This window comes from Oncorhynchus tshawytscha, linkage group LG20 (genome assembly GCF_018296145.1).
Source record: "Oncorhynchus tshawytscha isolate Ot180627B linkage group LG20, Otsh_v2.0, whole genome shotgun sequence".
Classification (NCBI taxonomy): Eukaryota; Metazoa; Chordata; class Actinopteri; order Salmoniformes; family Salmonidae; genus Oncorhynchus; species Oncorhynchus tshawytscha.
Genome location: NC_056448.1, coordinates 49,648,536 through 49,666,586, shown reverse-complemented (window position 1 = coordinate 49,666,586; position 18,051 = coordinate 49,648,536). Strand labels below are relative to the sequence as shown.

Genomic DNA, 18,051 nt, shown 5'->3' with positions numbered 1-18,051 from the left:
GCACCCACTACGCCTCAAGTGCGTTACACGGAGAGGTCAAATGTACTGTTTCTACTGCCAGGTTTATACCTTCACTATTACAGTGACACATGGTTGATCTCCCCCCTAGGATGGAGAAGCTGTCATCGTTAAAGTATGGGGATTATCTTGGGGGGATATAGGTAGCACACAGGTGGACATTTTTCTCTGTTGAGATAATTTCCTTATTAATATCTAGCCAGATGTAAAATTATCCTGTTTTGACTAATTTAATAGAATGGGTTAGGTCTGCTCTATACCAAATTAGCCTACCCCCTGAGTCTCTTCCCTGTTTCACACCTGGTAGTTTGGTGGATAGGTGTCACGTCCTAACCTTAGTTCCTTTTTATGGTCAGGGCGTGAGTTGGGGTGGGCATTCTATGTTTTTGTTCTATGTTTTGTATTTCTGCTTTTGGCCTGGTATGGTTCCCAATCAGAGGCAGCTGTCAATCGTTGTCTCTGATTGAGAACCATACTTAGGTAGCCTGTGTTCCCACTATGATTTGTGGGTGGTTGTTTTCTGTCTGACAGAACTGTTTCGTTTCTTCCATTCGTTTTGATATTTTGTTTCGTGTGTTCAGTCGGGGGAGCTGACAGGGGAGCTGACAGGGGAGCTGACAGCGGAGCTGACAGGAGAGCTATCAGGGGAGCTGACAGGAGAGCTATCAGGGGAGCTGACAGGGGAGTTGACAGGAGAGCTATCAGGGGAGCTATCGGGGCAGCTGACAGGGGAGCTGACAAGGGAGCTATCAGGGGAGCTGACCGGGAGCTGACAGGGGAGCTATCAGGGAGCTGACAGGGAAGCTATCGGGGGAGCTATCGAGGGAGCTGACAGGGGAGCTGACAAGGGCTGGGAGCTGACAAGCTGACAGGGGAGCTATCAGGGGAGCTGACAGGGAAGCTGGGGGAGCTAGGGGAGCTATCAGGGGAGCTGACCGGGGAGCTGAGGGGAGCTGGAGAGCTGACAGGGAGCTGACAGGGGAGCTGACATGGGAGCTGACAGGGGAGCTATCAGGGAGCTATCGGGGAGCTGACAGGGGAGCTGACAAGGGAGCTATCAGGGGAGCTGACCGGGGAGCTGACAGGGGAGCTATCAGGGGAGCTGACAGGGGAGCTATCGGGGGAGCTGACATGGGAGCTGACAAGGGAGCTATCAGGGAGCTGACCGGGAGCTATCAGAGGAGCTGACAGGGAAGCTGACAGGGGAGCTATCAGGAGAGCTGACAGGAGAGCTGACAGGGGAGCTGACATGGGAGCTGACAGGGGATCTGACAGGGGTTCTATCAGGGAGCTGACAGGGGAGCTGACATGGGAGCTGACATGGGGAACTGACAGGGGAGCTATCAGGGGAGCTGACAGGGAGCTATCAGGGGAGCTGACAAGGGAGCTGACAGGGGAGCTATCAGGGGAGCTGACAGGGGAGCAATTGCCATACCAGCAGGGATGCAACCAGTCAAGATGCTCTCAATGTTGTAGCTGTAGAACCTTTTGAGGATCTCAGGACCCATACAAATCTTTTTAGTTTCCTGAGGGGGAATAGGCTTTGTTGTGCCCTCTTCACGACTGTCTTGGTGTGTTTGGACTATTCTTGTTTGTTGTTGATGTGGACACCAAGGAACTTGAAGCTCTCTACCTGCTCCACTACAGCCCTGTCGATGAGAGGGCGTGACAGCGTGATCGGTTCTCCTTTTCCTCTAGTCCACAATCAGCTCCTTAGTCTTTGTTACGTTGAGGGATAGGTTGTTATTCTGGCACCACACGGCCAGGTCTCTGACATCCTCCCTATAGGCTATCTCGTCGTTGTCTGCGATCAGGCCTACCACTGTTGTGTCGTCTGCAAACTTAATGATGGTGTTGGAGTCATGCCTGGCCATGCAGTCGTGGGTGAACAGGGAGTACAGGAGGGGACTGAGCTTGCACCCCTGTGGAGCTCCAGTGTTGAGGATCAGCATGGCAGATGTGTTGCTACCTACCCTCACCACCTGGGGGTGGCCCGTCAGGAAGTCCACGATCCAGTTGCAGAGGGAGGTGTTTAGTCCCAGGATCCTTAGCTTAGTGATGAGCTTTGAGGGCACTATGGTGTTGAACGCTGAGCTGTAGTCAATGAACAGCATTCTCACATAGGTGTTCCTTTTGTCCATGTGGGAGCGGGCAGTGTAGAGTGCAATAGAGATTGCATCATCTGTGGATCTGTTTGGGCGGTATGCAAATTGTGCGGGTCTAGGTTTTCTGGGATAATGGTGTTGATGTGAGCCATTACCAGCCTTTCAAAGCACTTCATGGCTACAGACGTGAGTGCTATGGGTCAGTAGTCAGTTAGTCAGGTTAAATTAGTGTCCTTGGGCACAGGGACTATGCTGTTCTGCTTGAAACATGTTGGTATTACAGACTCAATCAGGGACATGTTGAAAATGTCTGTGAAGACACCTGCCAGTTGGTCAGCACATGCCCGGAGCACACGTCCTGGTAATCCATCTGGCCCCGCAGCCTTGTGAATGTTGACCTGTTTAAAGGTCTTACTCACATCGGCTGTGGAGAGCGTGATCACACAGTCGTCCGGAACAGCTGATGCTCTCATGCATGCCTCAGTGTTGCTTGCCTAGAGCATAGAAGTGATTTAGCTCATCTGTTAGGCTCGTGTCACTGGGCTGCTCTCAGCTGTGCTTCCCTTTGTACTCTGTAATAGCTTGCAAGCCCTGCCACATCTGACGAGCGTCGGAGCCGGTGTTGTATGATTCAATCTTAGCCCTGTATTGACGCTTCGCTTTGCCTCTTTGATGGTCCGTTGCAGGGCATAGCAGGATTTCTTTTAAGCTTCTTGTAAGCTTCCGGATTAGAGTCCCGCACCTTGAAAGCGGCAGCTCTACCATTTAGCTCAGTGCGAATGTTGCCTGTAATCCATGGCTTCTGGTTGGGGTATGTATTTAAAATCATTGGGGGACGACGTCCTCGATGCACTTATTGATCAAGCCAGTGACTGATGTGGTTTATTCCTCAATGCCATGTTGGGTTGGTGGGTTCTGTGTGGTCTGTCCCATTGTTGTGTTGGGGTTCGGGTCTGGGGTGGGCTGTTCTACTAGCTTCTCTGTAACAGCTCAGCATTCTCACCCCCTCCTTCAGTGCCATGTGTGTCTCTTTAAGTTCTCTCCTCTCAGTAGAGCAGCCAGTTCTCTCCTCTCAGTCTGTAGAGCAGCCAGTTCTCTCCTCTCAGTCTGTAGAGCAGCCAGTTCTCTCCTCTCAGTAGAGCAGCCAGTTCTCTCCTCTCAGTGTGTAGAGCTGCCAGTTCTCTCCTCTCAGTCTGTAGAGCTGCCAGTTCTCTCCTCTCAGTCTGTAGAGCAGCCAGTTCTCTCCCCTCAGTCTGTAGAGCAGCCAGTTCTCTCCTCTCAGTCTGTAGAGCTGCCAGTTCTCTCCTCTCAGTCTGTAGAGCTGCCAGTTCTCTCCTCTCAGTCTGTAGAGCTGCCAGTTCTCTCCTCTCAGTCTGTAGAGCTGCCAGTTCTCTCCTCTCAGTCTGTAGAGCAGCCAGTTCTCTCCTCTCAGTCTGTAGAGCTGCCAGTTCTCTCCTCTCAGTCTGTAGAGCAGCCAGTTCTCTCCTCTCAGTCTGTAGAGCTGCCAGTTCTCTCCTCTCAGTAGAGCAGCCAGTTCTCTCCTCTCAGTCTGTAGAGCTGCCAGTTCTCTCCTCTCAGTCTGTAGAGCTGCCAGTTCTCTCCTCTCAGTCTGTAGAGCTGCCAGTTCTCTCCTCTCAGTCTGTAGAGCTGCCAGTTCTCTCCTCTCAGTAGAGCAGCCAGTTCTCTCCTCTCAGTAGAGCAGCCAGTTCTCTCCTCTCAGTCTGTAGAGTTGCCAGTTCTCTCCTCTCAGTCAGTAGAGCAGCCAGTTCTCTCCTCTCTGTAGAGCAGCCAGTTCTCTCCTCTCAGTAGAGCAGCCAGTTCTCTCTTCTCAGTCTGTAGAGCAGCCAGTTCTCTCCTCTCAGTAGAGCAGCCAGTTCTCTCCTCTCAGTCTGTAGAGCAGCCAGTTCTCTCCTCTCAGTAGAGCAGCCAGTTCTCTCCTCTCAGTCTGTAGAGCAGCCAGTTCTCTCCTCTCAGTCTGTAGAGCTGCCAGTTCTCTCCTCTCAGTCTGTAGAGCTGCCAGTTCTCTCCTCTCAGTCTGTAGAGCAGCCAGTTCTCTCCTCTCAGTCTGTAGAGCTGCCAGTTCTCTCCTCTCAGTCTGTAGAGCAGCCAGTTCTCTCCTCTCAGTCTGTAGAGCTGCCAGTTCTCTCCTCTCAGTCTGTAGAGCTGCCAGTTCTCTCCTCTCAGTCTGTAGAGCAGCCAGTTCTCTCCTCTCAGTCTGTAGAGCAGCCAGTTCTCTCCTCTCAGTCTGTAGAGCTGCCAGTTCTCTCCTCTCAGTCTGTAGAGCTGCCAGTTCTCTCCTCTCAGTCTGTAGAGCAGCCAGTTCTCTCCTCTCAGTAGAGCAGCCAGTTCTCTCCTCTCAGTAGAGCAGCCAGTTCTCTCCTCTCAGTTCTCTCCTCTCAGTAGAGCAGCCAGTTCTCTCCTCTCAGTAGAGCAGCCAGTTCTCTCCTCTCAGTAGAGCAGCCAGTTCTCTCCTCTCAGTAGAGCAGCCAGTTCTCTCCTCTCAGTCTGTAGAGCTGCCAGTTCTCTCCTCTCAGTCTGTAGATATAATATAGCACTGTGTCAGGGGATGGTCTGGTTAATATAGCACTGTGTCAGGGGATGGTCTGGTTAATATAGCACTGTGCCAGGGGATGGTCTGGTTAATATAGCACCGGTCCAGGCGATGGTCTGGTTAATATAGCACTGTGCCAGGGGATGGTCTGGTTAATATAGCACTGTGTCAGGCGATGGTCTGGTTAATATAGCACTGTGCCAGGGGATGGTCTGGTTAATATAGCACTGTGCCAGGGGATGGTCTGGTTAATATAGCACTGTGCCAGGGGATGGTCTGGTTAATATAGCACCGGTCCAGGAGATGGTCTGGTTAATATAGCACTGTGCCAGGGGATGGTCTGGTTAAAATAGCACTGTGTCATGCCAGGGGATGGTCTGGTTAATATAGCACTGTGCCAGGGGATGGTCTGGTTAATATAGCACTGTGCCAGGGGATGGTCTGGTTAATATAGCACTGTGCCAGGGGATGGTCTGGTTAATATAGCACTGTGTCATGCCAGGGGATGGTCTGGTTAATATAGCACTGTGCCAGGGGATGGTCTGGTTAATATAGCACTGTGCCAGGGGATGGTCTGGTTAATATAGCACTGTGTCATGCCAGGGGATGGTCTGGTTAATATAGCACTGTGCCAGGGGATGGTCTGGTTAATATAGCACTGTGCCAGGGGATGGTCTGGTTAATATAGCACTGTACCAGGGGATGGTCTGGTTAATATAGCACTGTACCAGGGGATGGTCTGGTTAATATAGCACTGTACCAGGGGATGGTCTGGTTAATATAGCACTGTACCAGGGGATGGTCTGGTTAATATAGCACTGTACCAGGGGATGGTCTGGTTAATATAGCACTGTGCCAGGGGATGGTCTGGTTAATATAGCACTGTACCAGGGGATGGTCTGGTTAATATAGCACTGTGCCAGGGGATGGTCTGTGTTATTATAGCACTGTGCCAGGGGATGGTCTGGTTAATATAGCACTGTACCAGGGGATGGTCTGGTTAATATAGCACTGTGCCAGGGGATGGTCTGGTTAATATAGCACTGTGCCAGGGGATGGTCTGGTTAATATAGCACTGTGCCAGGGGATGGTCTGGTTAATATAGCACTGTGCCAGGGGATGGTCTGGTTAATATAGCACTGTGCCAGGGGATGGTCTGGTTAATATAGCACTGTGCCAGGGGATGGCCTGGTTAATATAGCACCGGTCCAGGAGATGGTCTGGTTAATATAGCACTGTGCCAGGGGATGGTCTGGTTAATATAGCACTGTGCCAGGGGATGGTCTGGTTAATATAGCACTGTGCCAGGGGATGGTCTGGTTAATATAGCACTGTGCCAGGGGATGGTCTGGTTAATATAGCACTGTGCCAGGGGATGGTCTGGTTAATATAGCACTGTGCCAGGGGATGGTCTGGTTAATATAGCACTGTGCCATGCCAGGTTTCCACTGTGTTTCTTCTGCAGGTTTTGGTTTGATAGAAGTTGTGTCTTGGTAGTAATAGTCTATTCAGGTCACTTTGTCCAAAATCAGGGTTTTAGGTCTGGAATTGTGATTGTGATTTAACGTTTTGATGTTGAGGTTATTATCTTGTAGAAGTCCTTATATTCTAGTTTTTTACATTTATCCAACTTTAATTCTACTTTATTTCAGGAGACCTCAGGAGCCCAAGCTCTCTGTGTCTCTCTCTCTCTCTCTGCCCTTTCTCTCTCTCTCTCCTCCCCCCTCTCTCTCGGTCTTGGTTCTCAGGTGTAGGCTGTCACTCTAAACTGATAAATGGTCCTCCGGTATCCCCACTTCCTGCATGTCTGTCTCCCTGCTGTGGATCCCAGGTATCCTCTCTCCTGTCCCTGCACAGAGCCAGAGACTATAGCAGCCAAGCTGAACCTTCAGACGTCAGGCTGAAAAATGTCCATCTCTCCATTACTCAGCTGGTTCTGCTGCTGCACTACATACATGACCAGGGAGGGAGGGAGGGAGGGAGGGAGGGAGGGAGGGAGGGAGGGAGGGAGGGAGGGAGGGGGAGGAGGAGGGAGGGAGGGAGAATGCGAGCGCCAGGCAGCAGGATCAGTACAGGCACATGGCCAGTGAATGAGAAAGCTCTCACTTTGACTGGATAACAGCAACTACAGGACCCATACAGGACCAGCTTGGCACTCTGTCCCTCCACCTGGACACAGACCCAGACGCAGGCAGGCAGCCAACCTCTCTCCCCTTGCTAGGCTGTCACTGACCTCTCTCTCCTGTGCCTTACAGGATGGCTGAGGCTGAACTTCACAAGGAGAGGCTCCAAGCCCTTGCAGTAAGTCCCAAAACCAATTCCTCTAAATCTCTCTCTCTGTCTACCTCTGTTTCTCTCTCTCTCTCTCTCTCTCTCTCTCTCTCTCTCTCTCTCCCTCTCTGTCTACCTCTGTCTCTCTCTCTCTCTCTGTCTACCTCTGTCTCTCTCTCTCTCTGTCTACCTCTGTTTCTCTCTCTCTGTCTCTCTCTCCCTCTCTCTCAATTCAATAGGCTTTATTGGCATGAGAAACATATTATCATTGCGAAAGCAAGTGAAATAGACAAGACATAAACCATGTAAAATCTTTATCTTTCTCTCTGCTGACGTGGTTAGTATTGTTCATTGTTAATCTCATGTATCTTTGTGTTGTTGAGGGAGGAAAATGTGTGGTGGAAAGTTGGTGTTAAAGGAAAATGTCAACAACAACAAAAAGTCTGATTTTGGTGGATAGTGATTGGCTGTCGGTTTTTATAGCTACCTCTACAGCTACGACTGTTATGTTCAGTTTGTTGACCGGTTCACAGTTTAGCGGTCATTAAGAGGGATGAAAAGCGTCAGTAGCTCTCTGCTCTGAGCTGTAGTTGGAGTGCAGAGAAACAGTTGTACGAGAGACTCTGAGTTGGACAAAACACACACACACACACACACACACACACACACACACACACACACACACACACACACACACACACACACACACACACACACACACACACACACACACACACACACACACACACACACACACACACACAGACACACACACACACACACACACACACACACACACACACACACAGAAACACACACAGAAACACACACACACAGAAACACATACACACACACACACACACACACACACACACACACACACACACACACAGAAACACACACAGAAACACACACACACAGAAACACACACACACACACACACACACACACACACACACACACACACACACAGAAACACACACAGAAACACACACACACAGAAACACACACACACACACACACACACACACACATACACACACACACAGAAACACACACAGAAACACACACACACAGAAACAGGGAGGAGCAGCAAGCGACAGATGGAAATACTATTTTGGCCGTGTTGTTACGTCCCTGTCATTCCGATATATATACTTGACTCCGACAAACACTGTACAGCCCAAGATACGTTGACATGGAGCGCAGTGCTAAGAGGGTTGTTTATTATAAAGGAAACCTTACTCCCATTCAACATTTTACATGTAATGTCTGTTAGCACATCTCCAAGCCTTTTGTAATAGTGTTGAAGTACTATGTTAAATACTTGAAATACTTTGAGATGTCCAACCTGCCTGCAGTGGGGTGGGGTTTGCAGTTTTTTGACTATTCTATGGGTCCAACAAGCTCAATCAAGCAGAGATAAAATATTAGAATTGATTTCAAATCGTATTTGAACCCAGGTTTGAAGTTAATTTCAAATGACTGAGAAGAGGAGGGTTTCTGTAAAAGGGTAAGTATAGAGTCTTTAATGGTAATCATGCTACAGGGATTGTAGTGTGCAAATGGCACACTATTACCTATAAAGAGTCAAGCCGTTTCTCATCTGGCTCTAAGGCTCCGCTGGCATAGATAGAGAGATAGGTAACTTCCAGCGCCACAGGTCACTTCCACAAAGCTGTGAACTATCTGAGAGACAAGTCAAGAAGGGTCTTCTATGCCATCCAAAGGGACATAAAATTCGACATACCAATTAGGATTTGGCTAAAAATACTTGAATCAGTCATAGAGCCCATTGAATCCGTTGCCCTTTATGGTTGTGAGGTCTGGGGTCCGCTCACCAACCAAGACTTCACAAAATGGGACAAACACCAAATTGAGACTCTGCATGCAGAATTCTGCTAAAATATCCTCAGTGTACAACGTAAAACACCAAATAATGCATGCAGAGCAGAATTAGGCCAATACCCACTAATGATCAAAATCCAGAAAATAACCGTTAAATTCTACAACCACCTAAAAGGAAGCGATTCCCAAACCTTCCATAACAAAGCCATCACCTACAGAGGGATGAACCTGGAGAAGAGTCCCCTAAGCAAGCTGGTCCTGGGGCTCTGTTCACAAACACAAGCAGACCCCACAGAGCCCCTGAACAGCAGCACAATTAGACCCAACCAAATCATGAGAAAACAAAAAGATAATTACTTGACACATTGGAAAGAATTAACAAAAAAACAGAGCAAACTAGAATGCTATTTGTCCCTAAACAGAGAGTACACAGTGGCAGAATACCTGACCACTCTGACTGACCCAAACTTAAGGAAAGCTTAAACTTAAGGAAAGCGTAAACTCCCATATCTACTGGGTGAAATTCCACAGTGTGCCATCACAGCAGCAAGATTTGTGACCTGTTGCCATAAGAAAAGGGCAACCAGTGGAGAACAAACACCATTGTAAATACAACCCATATTTATTTTATCTTGTGTCCTTTAACCATTTGTACATTGTTACAACACTGTATATATATATTTAATATGACATTTATAACATCTTTATTATTTTGAAACTTCTGTATGTGTAATGTTTACTGTTAATTTTTATTGTTAATTTCACTTTTGTATATTATCTACCTCACTTGCTTTGGCAATGTTAACACATTTCCCATGCCAATATTTATTTATTTTTACTTTACCTTTATTTAACCAGGCCTGTTCAGGGGCAGAACGACAGATTTGTACCTTGTCAGCTCGGGGGTTTGAACTCGCAACCTTCCGGTTACAGTCCAGTCCAACGCTCTAACCACTAGGCTACCCTGCCGCCCCTTGAATTGAATTGAATTGAATAGATAGATGGATAGATGGATAGATAGATAGATAGATAGATAGATAGATAGATAGATAGATAGATAGATAGATAGATAGATAGATAGATAGATAGATAGATAGATAGATAGATAGATAGATAGATAGATAGATAGATAGATAGATAGATAGATAGATAGATAGATAGATAGATAGATTGATTCAAGATGTTTCTCATCTGGTCTGGCTCTAAGGGTTAGCTCCCCTGGCATAGACAGAGAGAGTATGTGTGCCAAATGGCACCCTATTCCCTATATCACACATGGCATAGACAGAGAGAGTATGTGTGCCAAATGGCACCCTATTCCCTATATCACACATGCGGAGATCATCCATTCACCTATTCTACATCTCACAAAAAACACAGCGGTTGGAACCAAAAATGTCACATTTGGACTCATCAGACCAAATGACAGATGTCCATCGGCCTAATGTCCATTGCGCATGTTTGTTGGCCCAAACAAGTCTCTGCTTCTTATTGGTGTCCTTTAGTAGTGGTTTCTTTTCAACAATTCGACCATGAAGGCCTGATTCACGCAGTCTCCTCTGAACAGTTCATGTTGAGATGTGTCTGTTACTTGAACTCTGTGAAGCATTTATTTGGGATGCAATCTGAGGCTGGTAACTCTAATGAACTTCTCCTCTGCAGCAGAGGTACCTCTGGGTCTTCCTTTCCTGTGATGGTTCTCACGAGAGCCAGTTTCATCATAGTGCTTGATGGTTTTTGTGACTGCTCTTGAAGAAACTTTTCAACTTTCTTTTGAAGAAAGAAAGTTCTTGAAATGTTCCTGATTGACCTTCATGTTTTAAAGTAGTGATGGACTGTCATTTCTCTTTGCTTATTTGAGTTGTTCTTGCCATAATATGGCAATACCACTTTACCAAATAGGGCTATATATATTTAACTAGTAAGTTAAGAACAAATTCTTACTTTCAATGACAGCCTCGGAACAATGGGTTAGCTGCCTTGTTCAGGGGCAGAACGACAGATTTTGACATTGTCAGCTCAGGGATTCGATCTTGCAACCTTCCGGTTACTAGTCCAATGCTCTAACTACTAGGCTACCTGCCGGCTATCTTCTGTATACCACCCTTACTGTACCTTGTCACAACACAATTGATTTGCTCAAAAGCATTAAGCAGGTAAGAAATGCCACAAATGAACTTTTAACAAGGCACACCTGTTACTTGAAATGCATTCCAGGTGACTACCTCATGAAGCTGATTTGAGAGTTTGCCAAGAGTGTGCAAAGCTTTCATCAAGGCATAGGGTGGCTACTTTGAAGAATCTCAACTATAAAATATGTTTTGACTTAACACATTCTTTTTGGTTACTACATATGCGTTATTTCATAGTTTTGATGTCATCACTATTATTCTGCAATGTAGAAAATAGTACAAATAAAGAAAAGCCCTGGAATAGGTAGATGTGTCCAAACTTTTGGCTGGTACTGTAGATAAAGATATCCCCTGATATTGACCCTTTACGCCTAGCTAACAGGCGAGCCATAAATATAAAAATGATCTTGATCCAAATTGTGGATTTAAAAGAAAACATGAATCGTCAGCATACAATCAGCAGCATACAATGACACCTTTGTTTTTAAATTTAATTTCTAACCGCTTGATATTACTGTTGTATCTGATTGTAATAACGATCATTTCGATGGCCACAATAAATAGATATGCCGATAGTGGACAACCTTGTTCTATTCCTCTTGACAGTTTAATACTTTTTGAGATGTAGGCATTATTTATTATTTTATACCTAGGGTTACTCTACACATTTTAACCCATTGTATAAGAGATTCTCCCAAAATTAAATATTCCAGGCACTGAAGTGTAAGGGGTCTACAGTACTTAGATAGATTGGATCTTTAAACTTACCACCTTGGTCCTGTTTCAGTGATAGTGAAATCAGACCTTCTTGCTGATTACCTGATAGTCTACCATTTTTATAGGATGAAACATGCTAATAACGCGGTCGTCTGGGTAAACCCAGGGAGTTATTTGAGAACTTGTGAGAATTTTTAATAATAATAATAATGTTATATAATAATAATAATTAAGCATAATGCTTCAGGAAACAGTGCTTCAAATAGTGGAAGAGTAAGTAGCAAGGAATTGTTGTCATTTTATAACAGGTGACGATAAGCAGAAATAAGGGAGCACCATCTCTCATAGTAATCGATGTCGATGCGAGTTTCTCTTCCAAGCAATCCCCTTGTTCACAGCCAAAGCAAGCTAGCTAGCTACTAATAGTGCAACCGCCAAGTAACAGCACAGATGAAAAATGATCAGGCCTACTGTACATCTTACTGTAGAAATTATTGTTGAAAACATGTCTAGGTTGGAACGGTTGCTGTTGAAATACGAATCCTTTTTTATTCTGAACTGGAATAAATTGATTGAAGCAAGATGCTTTTTGAGGCAAACACTCTGGGTTGTTCATCTGCAGCAGGAAGCAGTCTCCTGCCTGACTGAGAAAGCAGTAGATGTTCTGATCCAGTTTGGCACCACATACCCATGTGAGTCAGGGTTCTCAACTCTGGCATACGTAAAAAACAAGTACAGAAACAGACTCCATGCTGAGCATGACCTCAGGGTTGCACTGGTTAAAACGGAGCCCAGAATAGACCTCTTCATTCCAGTTCAGAATGAAAATAATTTATTGTCTTTTAACAGCAACAGTTCCAACCTAGACAGATATGTAAGAGTGATTTTAATGGAGGAAAATGAACACGAATAGCAATTTATATGAGTATTTCATTTAATTGTAAATGTATTGTTATTTGTTTCTGTCTATATTGCATTTGTTTTAGGCATAAGGGTAATGAAATGTACCAATATTTACATATAGTTGCATGTTTTCATAAGCTTGGGTCCCAGGAAAACACAGAATTTCTAATTTGGGTCCCAGGCTGAAAAAGTTTAAGAAACACTGTTCTAGACGATTCTGTGCATCCAACTTTGTGGCAACAGTTTGGCCATTTCCTGTTTCAGCATGACAAAGCCCCTATGCACAAAGTGAGGTCCATGCAGAAATGGTTTATCCATACAGAAATGGCCTTCACAGAGCCCTGACTTCAACTCCATCGAACACCTTTAGGATGAATTGGAACACCACCTGAGAGCCAGGCCTAATCGCCCAACATCAGTGGCCGACGTCACTACTGCTCTTGTGGCTGAATGGAAGAAAATCCCAGCGGCAATGTTTTAACACTGTAACATCTAGTGGAAAGAATTCCCAGAGGAATAGAGTCTGTTATAGCAGCAAAGGAGGGACCAACTCGAGATGAATGCCCATGATTTTAGAATGAGGTGTTTGACAAGCAGGTGTCCACATACTTTTGATAATGTTGTGTATGAACTCGTGCACAGATGCCTCAGGCCAAAAGGTTGCTAGATCAAATCCCCTAGCTGACAAGGTAAAAATGTGTCGTTCTGCCCCTTGAGCAAGACAGTTAACCCACTGTTCACCGGGGCACCAAAGACATGGATCTCGATTAAGGCAGTCCCCCTGCACCTCTCTGATTCAGATGGGATGGTTTAAATGCAGAAGGCACATTTCAGTTGAAGGCATTCAGTTGTACAACTGACCTTTCCCCTTTTCCCCTTTTCCCCTTTTCCCCTTTTCCCCTTTTCCCCTTTTCCCCTTTTCCCCTTTTCCCCTTTTCCCCTTTTCCCCCCCTTCCCCTTTCCCCCCCCTTTTCCCTTTCCCCCTTTCCCCTTTCCCCCTTTCCCCCTTCCCCCTTTCCCCCTTTCCCCCTTTCCCCTTTTCCCCCTTTCCCCTTTCCCCTTTCCCTCATTCTAGATTCGACCTCTTCTATGCCAGATTATATTACGTTATCCTGCATACTGCGTGTCTGTTTATCTCTTTAGGTGCTCTGTTGTCATGGATACATAGTCTACTTTGTTTTCCGGTTTGCCAACAGTGCCCTCTAGCCTTGTATTCTCTTTGCCCATATCCTAAAGTTGTTTGTTATTGAAGTGCGAGGGTGATATTCAGATCATCTTGGTTCTTTCTCATTTCATCTAAAATAACCAGCTTTTTATTTATGGAGATCAGATCACTTACTTTGGAAGCATTGTTGAAGTCATTGTCGGTGGAGTTATTTAAATTAATGTCACTGGATGAGTTCCTAAATCTTTTGGCAGAGACCAAGTGTCTTGCCGGGTTTTTATGGCCAGCCTGAGTTAAGGCATCCCCGCAATCCATGTTGCTGTTGTAATAGTAGTGTTGGTCAATAGAAGATTCCAGATCCCTGTCATGGGATGGATCCACCATCTCCAGTTTGGGTAAGCTCACAGTTGTTTACATTTCTGGAATGTTTTGCTCACCTCACTGCAAAGGTATTGGTAAACGTTCATTAGTAGGGCGTTGTGGGGACGAGGTGTCCCAGTAGGCTACACGTAGCTATGTGTGTGGAAAACATTTCATCACAGGTAAGACGTTTAATTTATTTAGTACATTCCATTTGTAACTACACTAACTACTTGTAGCTATTTGTTTGTGTTGTGGTCTTGCCTAGCTTAGGCGGTAGCTGGCTATCTCTCACTTACTCAAGTGGCTGCTGGTATCGTCATGAAAAGGGGCAGAGTTAATTTACGGATCCTTGGCTTGTTGTTTTCTTCTAAAGGCTAGGTCGGACGCTAGCGCCCCATCTTGACAACTTCCGGTGAAATTACAGAGTTACTGAGTGTTTAAACACAGTAAATCAGTTACAGACACATTCAACTCAGTCTTTTAACACAGTAAATCAGTTACAGACACATTCAACTCAGTCTTTTAACACAGTAAATCAGATACAGACACATTCAACTCAATATTTTAACACAGTAAATCAGTTACAGACACATTTTAAGGCCCCTTTGAAATAGTCATGTGGACTATTAGCTGCTAATGCTAACATTCTCCACATAGGTGAATGTTTGAGATGCCGACAATAGTCATGTGACTAGGGCAGGTATCGATTGCTCACACAGAATGTGTGTGTGTGTGTGGGGGGGGGGGGCTCTCAGGTCCACACCAACTATCAGTGACATTTAACCACATGCTTGAGTGGGTCAGGATGTCAGTCCTAGTCTATCCTAGTCTCCTAGTCTATTCTAGTCTAATAGTCCTTGTCTATCCTAGTCTCCTAGTCTATCCCAGTCTAATAGTCCTTGTCTATCCTAGTCTCCTAGTCCTGGTCCACTACTGTGTGATTCTAGTTACTCCTAGTCCATTAGGGTTGGGGATACTAGATACTCTGGGATGGCTCAACTTCCTCCAGCTAAATCTTGACAAGGCCAAGGTAATTATTGTTGGAGCCAAAGCACAGAGAGAGAATCTGGCCGCACATTTGAATCCACAGGCAATAAAGACAAAACACCAGGTCAAAAAACCTAGTTGTGATTTTAGATTCTGAACACCATTTCGAGACAAACATTTTTACTCAGACTGATATGGAGAGACTCATCCATGATTTTATTACAAGCAGGCTTGACTACTGTAATGCTCTCCTGTCTGGTCTACCCAAGAAAGCCATGTGTCAACAGCAAAACATACAGAATGCCCAAATACAGACATGCTTTTAAGTTATGTACCCAGTATGTTCCTCAGGTCCTCTGGCACTGGCCTTATAACTATCCCAAAGCCTCGGACCAAGAGGCATGGAGAGACAGCCTTTAGTTACTATGCCCCCAGCCTCTGGAATAGCCTGCCAAAGAACCTAAGTGTGACCAAGAGACAAGGAGAGATGGCTTTTAGTTATTATGCCCCCAGCCTTTAGTTATTTTCAATGTTTTCAATGAATGGGTTAGGGTTAGGGTTAGGGGTAGGGTAGGGTTAGGGGTAGGGTTAGGGGTAGGGTAGGGTTAGGGGTAGGGTAGGGTTAGGGGTAGGGTAGGGTTAGGGGTAGGGTAGGGTTAGGGGTAGGGTAGGGTTAGGGGTAGGGCAGGGCAGGGCAGGGTTAGGGTTAGGGGTAGGGTAGGCCAGGGTTAGGGTTAGGGGTAGGTTAGGCAGGGTTAGGGTTAGGGGCCAGGTTAGGGTAGGGCAGGGTAGGGTTAGGGTTAGGGTAGGGCAGGGTTAGGGTTAGGGTAGGGTAGGGTAGGGCAGGGCAGGGTAGGTTAGGGGTAGGGTATGGGTAGGGTTAGGGTTAGGGGTAGGGTAGGGTTAGGGTTAGGGCAGGGGTAGGGGTAGGGCAGGGTAGGGTAGGGTAGGTTAGGGGTAGGGCAGGGGTAGGGGTAGGGGTAGGGTTAGGGGTAGGGCAGGGTTAGGGGTAGGGTAGGGTTAGGGTTAGGGGTAGGGTCAGGGGTAGGGTAGGGTTAGGGTTAGGGTTAGGGGTAGGGCAGGGCAGGGTTAGGGCTAGGGTTAGGGGTAGGGCAGGGTAGGGTTAGGGTTAGGGGTAGGGTTAGGGGTAGGGTAGGGTAGGGTAGGTTAGGGTTAGGGTTAGGGGTAGGCAGGGTAGGGTAGGGTTAGGGTTAGGGGTAGGGGTAGGGCAGGGCAGTTTAGGGTTAGGGTAGGGTAGGGTAGGGTTAGGGTAGGGTAGGGTTAGGGTTAGGGGTGGGTTAGGGTAGGGTAGGGCAGGGTAGGTTAGGGTTAGGGTAGGGCAGGGCCAGGGGTTAGGGTAGGGCCAGGGTTAGGGGTAGGGTTAGGGGTAGGGTAGGGCAGGCCAGGGTTAGGGTAGGGTAGGGTTAGGGTAGGGCAGGGCCAGGGGGCAGGGCAGGGCAGGGCAGGGTAGGGTAGGGTAGGGCCAGGGTTAGGGGTAGGGTTAGGCAGGGTAGGGTAGGGTAGGGTAGGTTAGGGTTAGGGCAGGGCAGGGTTAGGGTAGGGTAGGGTAGGGTAGGGTAGGGTAGGGTTAGGGTTAGGGTTAGGGCAGGGTAGGGGTAGGGGGTAGGGCAGGGTAGGGTAGGGCAGGGTTAGGGCCAGGGTAGGGTTAGGGCCAGGCAGGGCAGGGTAGGGTTAGGGCCAGGGTAGGGCAGGGCAGGGTTAGGGGTAGGGTAGGGCAGGGCAGGGCAGGGCAGGGCAGATTAGGGTTAGGGTTAGGGGTAGGGTAGGGTTAGGGGTAGGGCAGGGTAGGTTAGGGTTAGGGGTAAGGTAGGGTTAGGGTTAGGGTAGGGTAGGTTTAGGGTTAGGGGTAGGGTAGGGTAGGGTAGGTTAGGGTTAGGGTTAGGCCAGGGTTAGGGGTAGGGCAGGGTTAGGGGTAGGGTAGGGTAGGTTAGGGTTAGGGTTAGGGGTAGGTTAGGGGTAGGGCAGGGCAGGGTTAGGGTAGGGTAGGGCAGGGTTAGGGTAGGGCAGGGTAGGGTAGGGCAGGGTTAGGGTTAGGGCAGGGCAGGGTAGGGCAGGGTAGGGCAGGTTAGGGTTAGGGTAGGGCAGGGTTAGGGTAGGGTAGGGCAGGGCAGGGTAGGGTTAGGGTTAGGGGTAGGGTTAGGCAGGGGCAGGGGTAGGGTAGGGCAGGGCAGGGCAGGGCAGGGTTAGGGTTAGGGGTAGGGTTAGGGTAGGGCAGGGCAGGGTTAGGGTAGGGGCAGGGTAGGGTAGGGCAGGGTTAGGGGTAGGGGTAGGGCAGGGCAGGGCAGGGCAGATTAGGGTTAGGGGCAGGGCAGGGTTAGGGGTAGGGGGCAGGGTAGGTTAGGGTTAGGGGTAAGGTAGGGTTAGGGTTAGGGTAGGGCAGGTTTAGGGTTAGGGGTAGGGTAGGGTAGGGCAGGTTAGGGTTAGGGTTAGGGGTAGGGTAGGGTTAGGGGTAGGGTAGGGCAGGCCAGGGTTAGGGTTAGGGGTAGGTTAGGGGTAGGGTAGGGTTAGGGGTAGGGTAGGGTTAGGGTTAGGGTAGGCAGGGCCAGGGTAGGGCAGGTTAGGCCAGGGTTAGGGTTAGGCAGGTTAGGCCAGGGTTAGGGTTAGGGTTAGGGTAGGGTTAGGGTAGGCCAGGCAGGGGGTTAGGGTAGGGTAGGGTAGGGTTAGGGGCAGGCAGGCAGGCCAGGGTTAGGGGTAGGGTAGGGTTAGGGTTAGGGTAGGGCAGGTTTAGGGTTAGGGGTAGGGCAGGGTAGGGCAGGTTAGGGTTAGGGGTAGGGTAGGGTTAGGGGTAGGGTAGGGAGGGTTAGGGGTAGGGTAGGGTAGGGTTAGGGGTTAGGGCAGGGTTAGGGCAGGGCAGGGTAGGGTTAGGGTTAGGGTTAGGGTTAGGCAGGGTAGGGTTAGGGCAGGGTAGGTTAGGGTTAGGGTTAGGGTTAGGGTAGGTTAGGGTTAGGGGTAGGGCAGGGTTAGGGTTAG

General features: G+C 47.8%; 1 protein-coding gene across 1 annotated transcript in view; it reads left to right on the top strand.

Moving 5' to 3' along the window:
* Positions 1-18,051, top strand: part of LOC112219953 (paralemmin-2) — a 90,378-nt gene that overhangs the window by 25,890 nt on the left and 46,437 nt on the right. Inside the window, exon 2 of the mRNA XM_042302786.1 lies at positions 6,930-6,975. Coding sequence (XP_042158720.1) covers positions 6,930-6,975 — 46 coding nt within the window. The remainder of the gene's footprint in view (positions 1-6,929; positions 6,976-18,051) is intronic.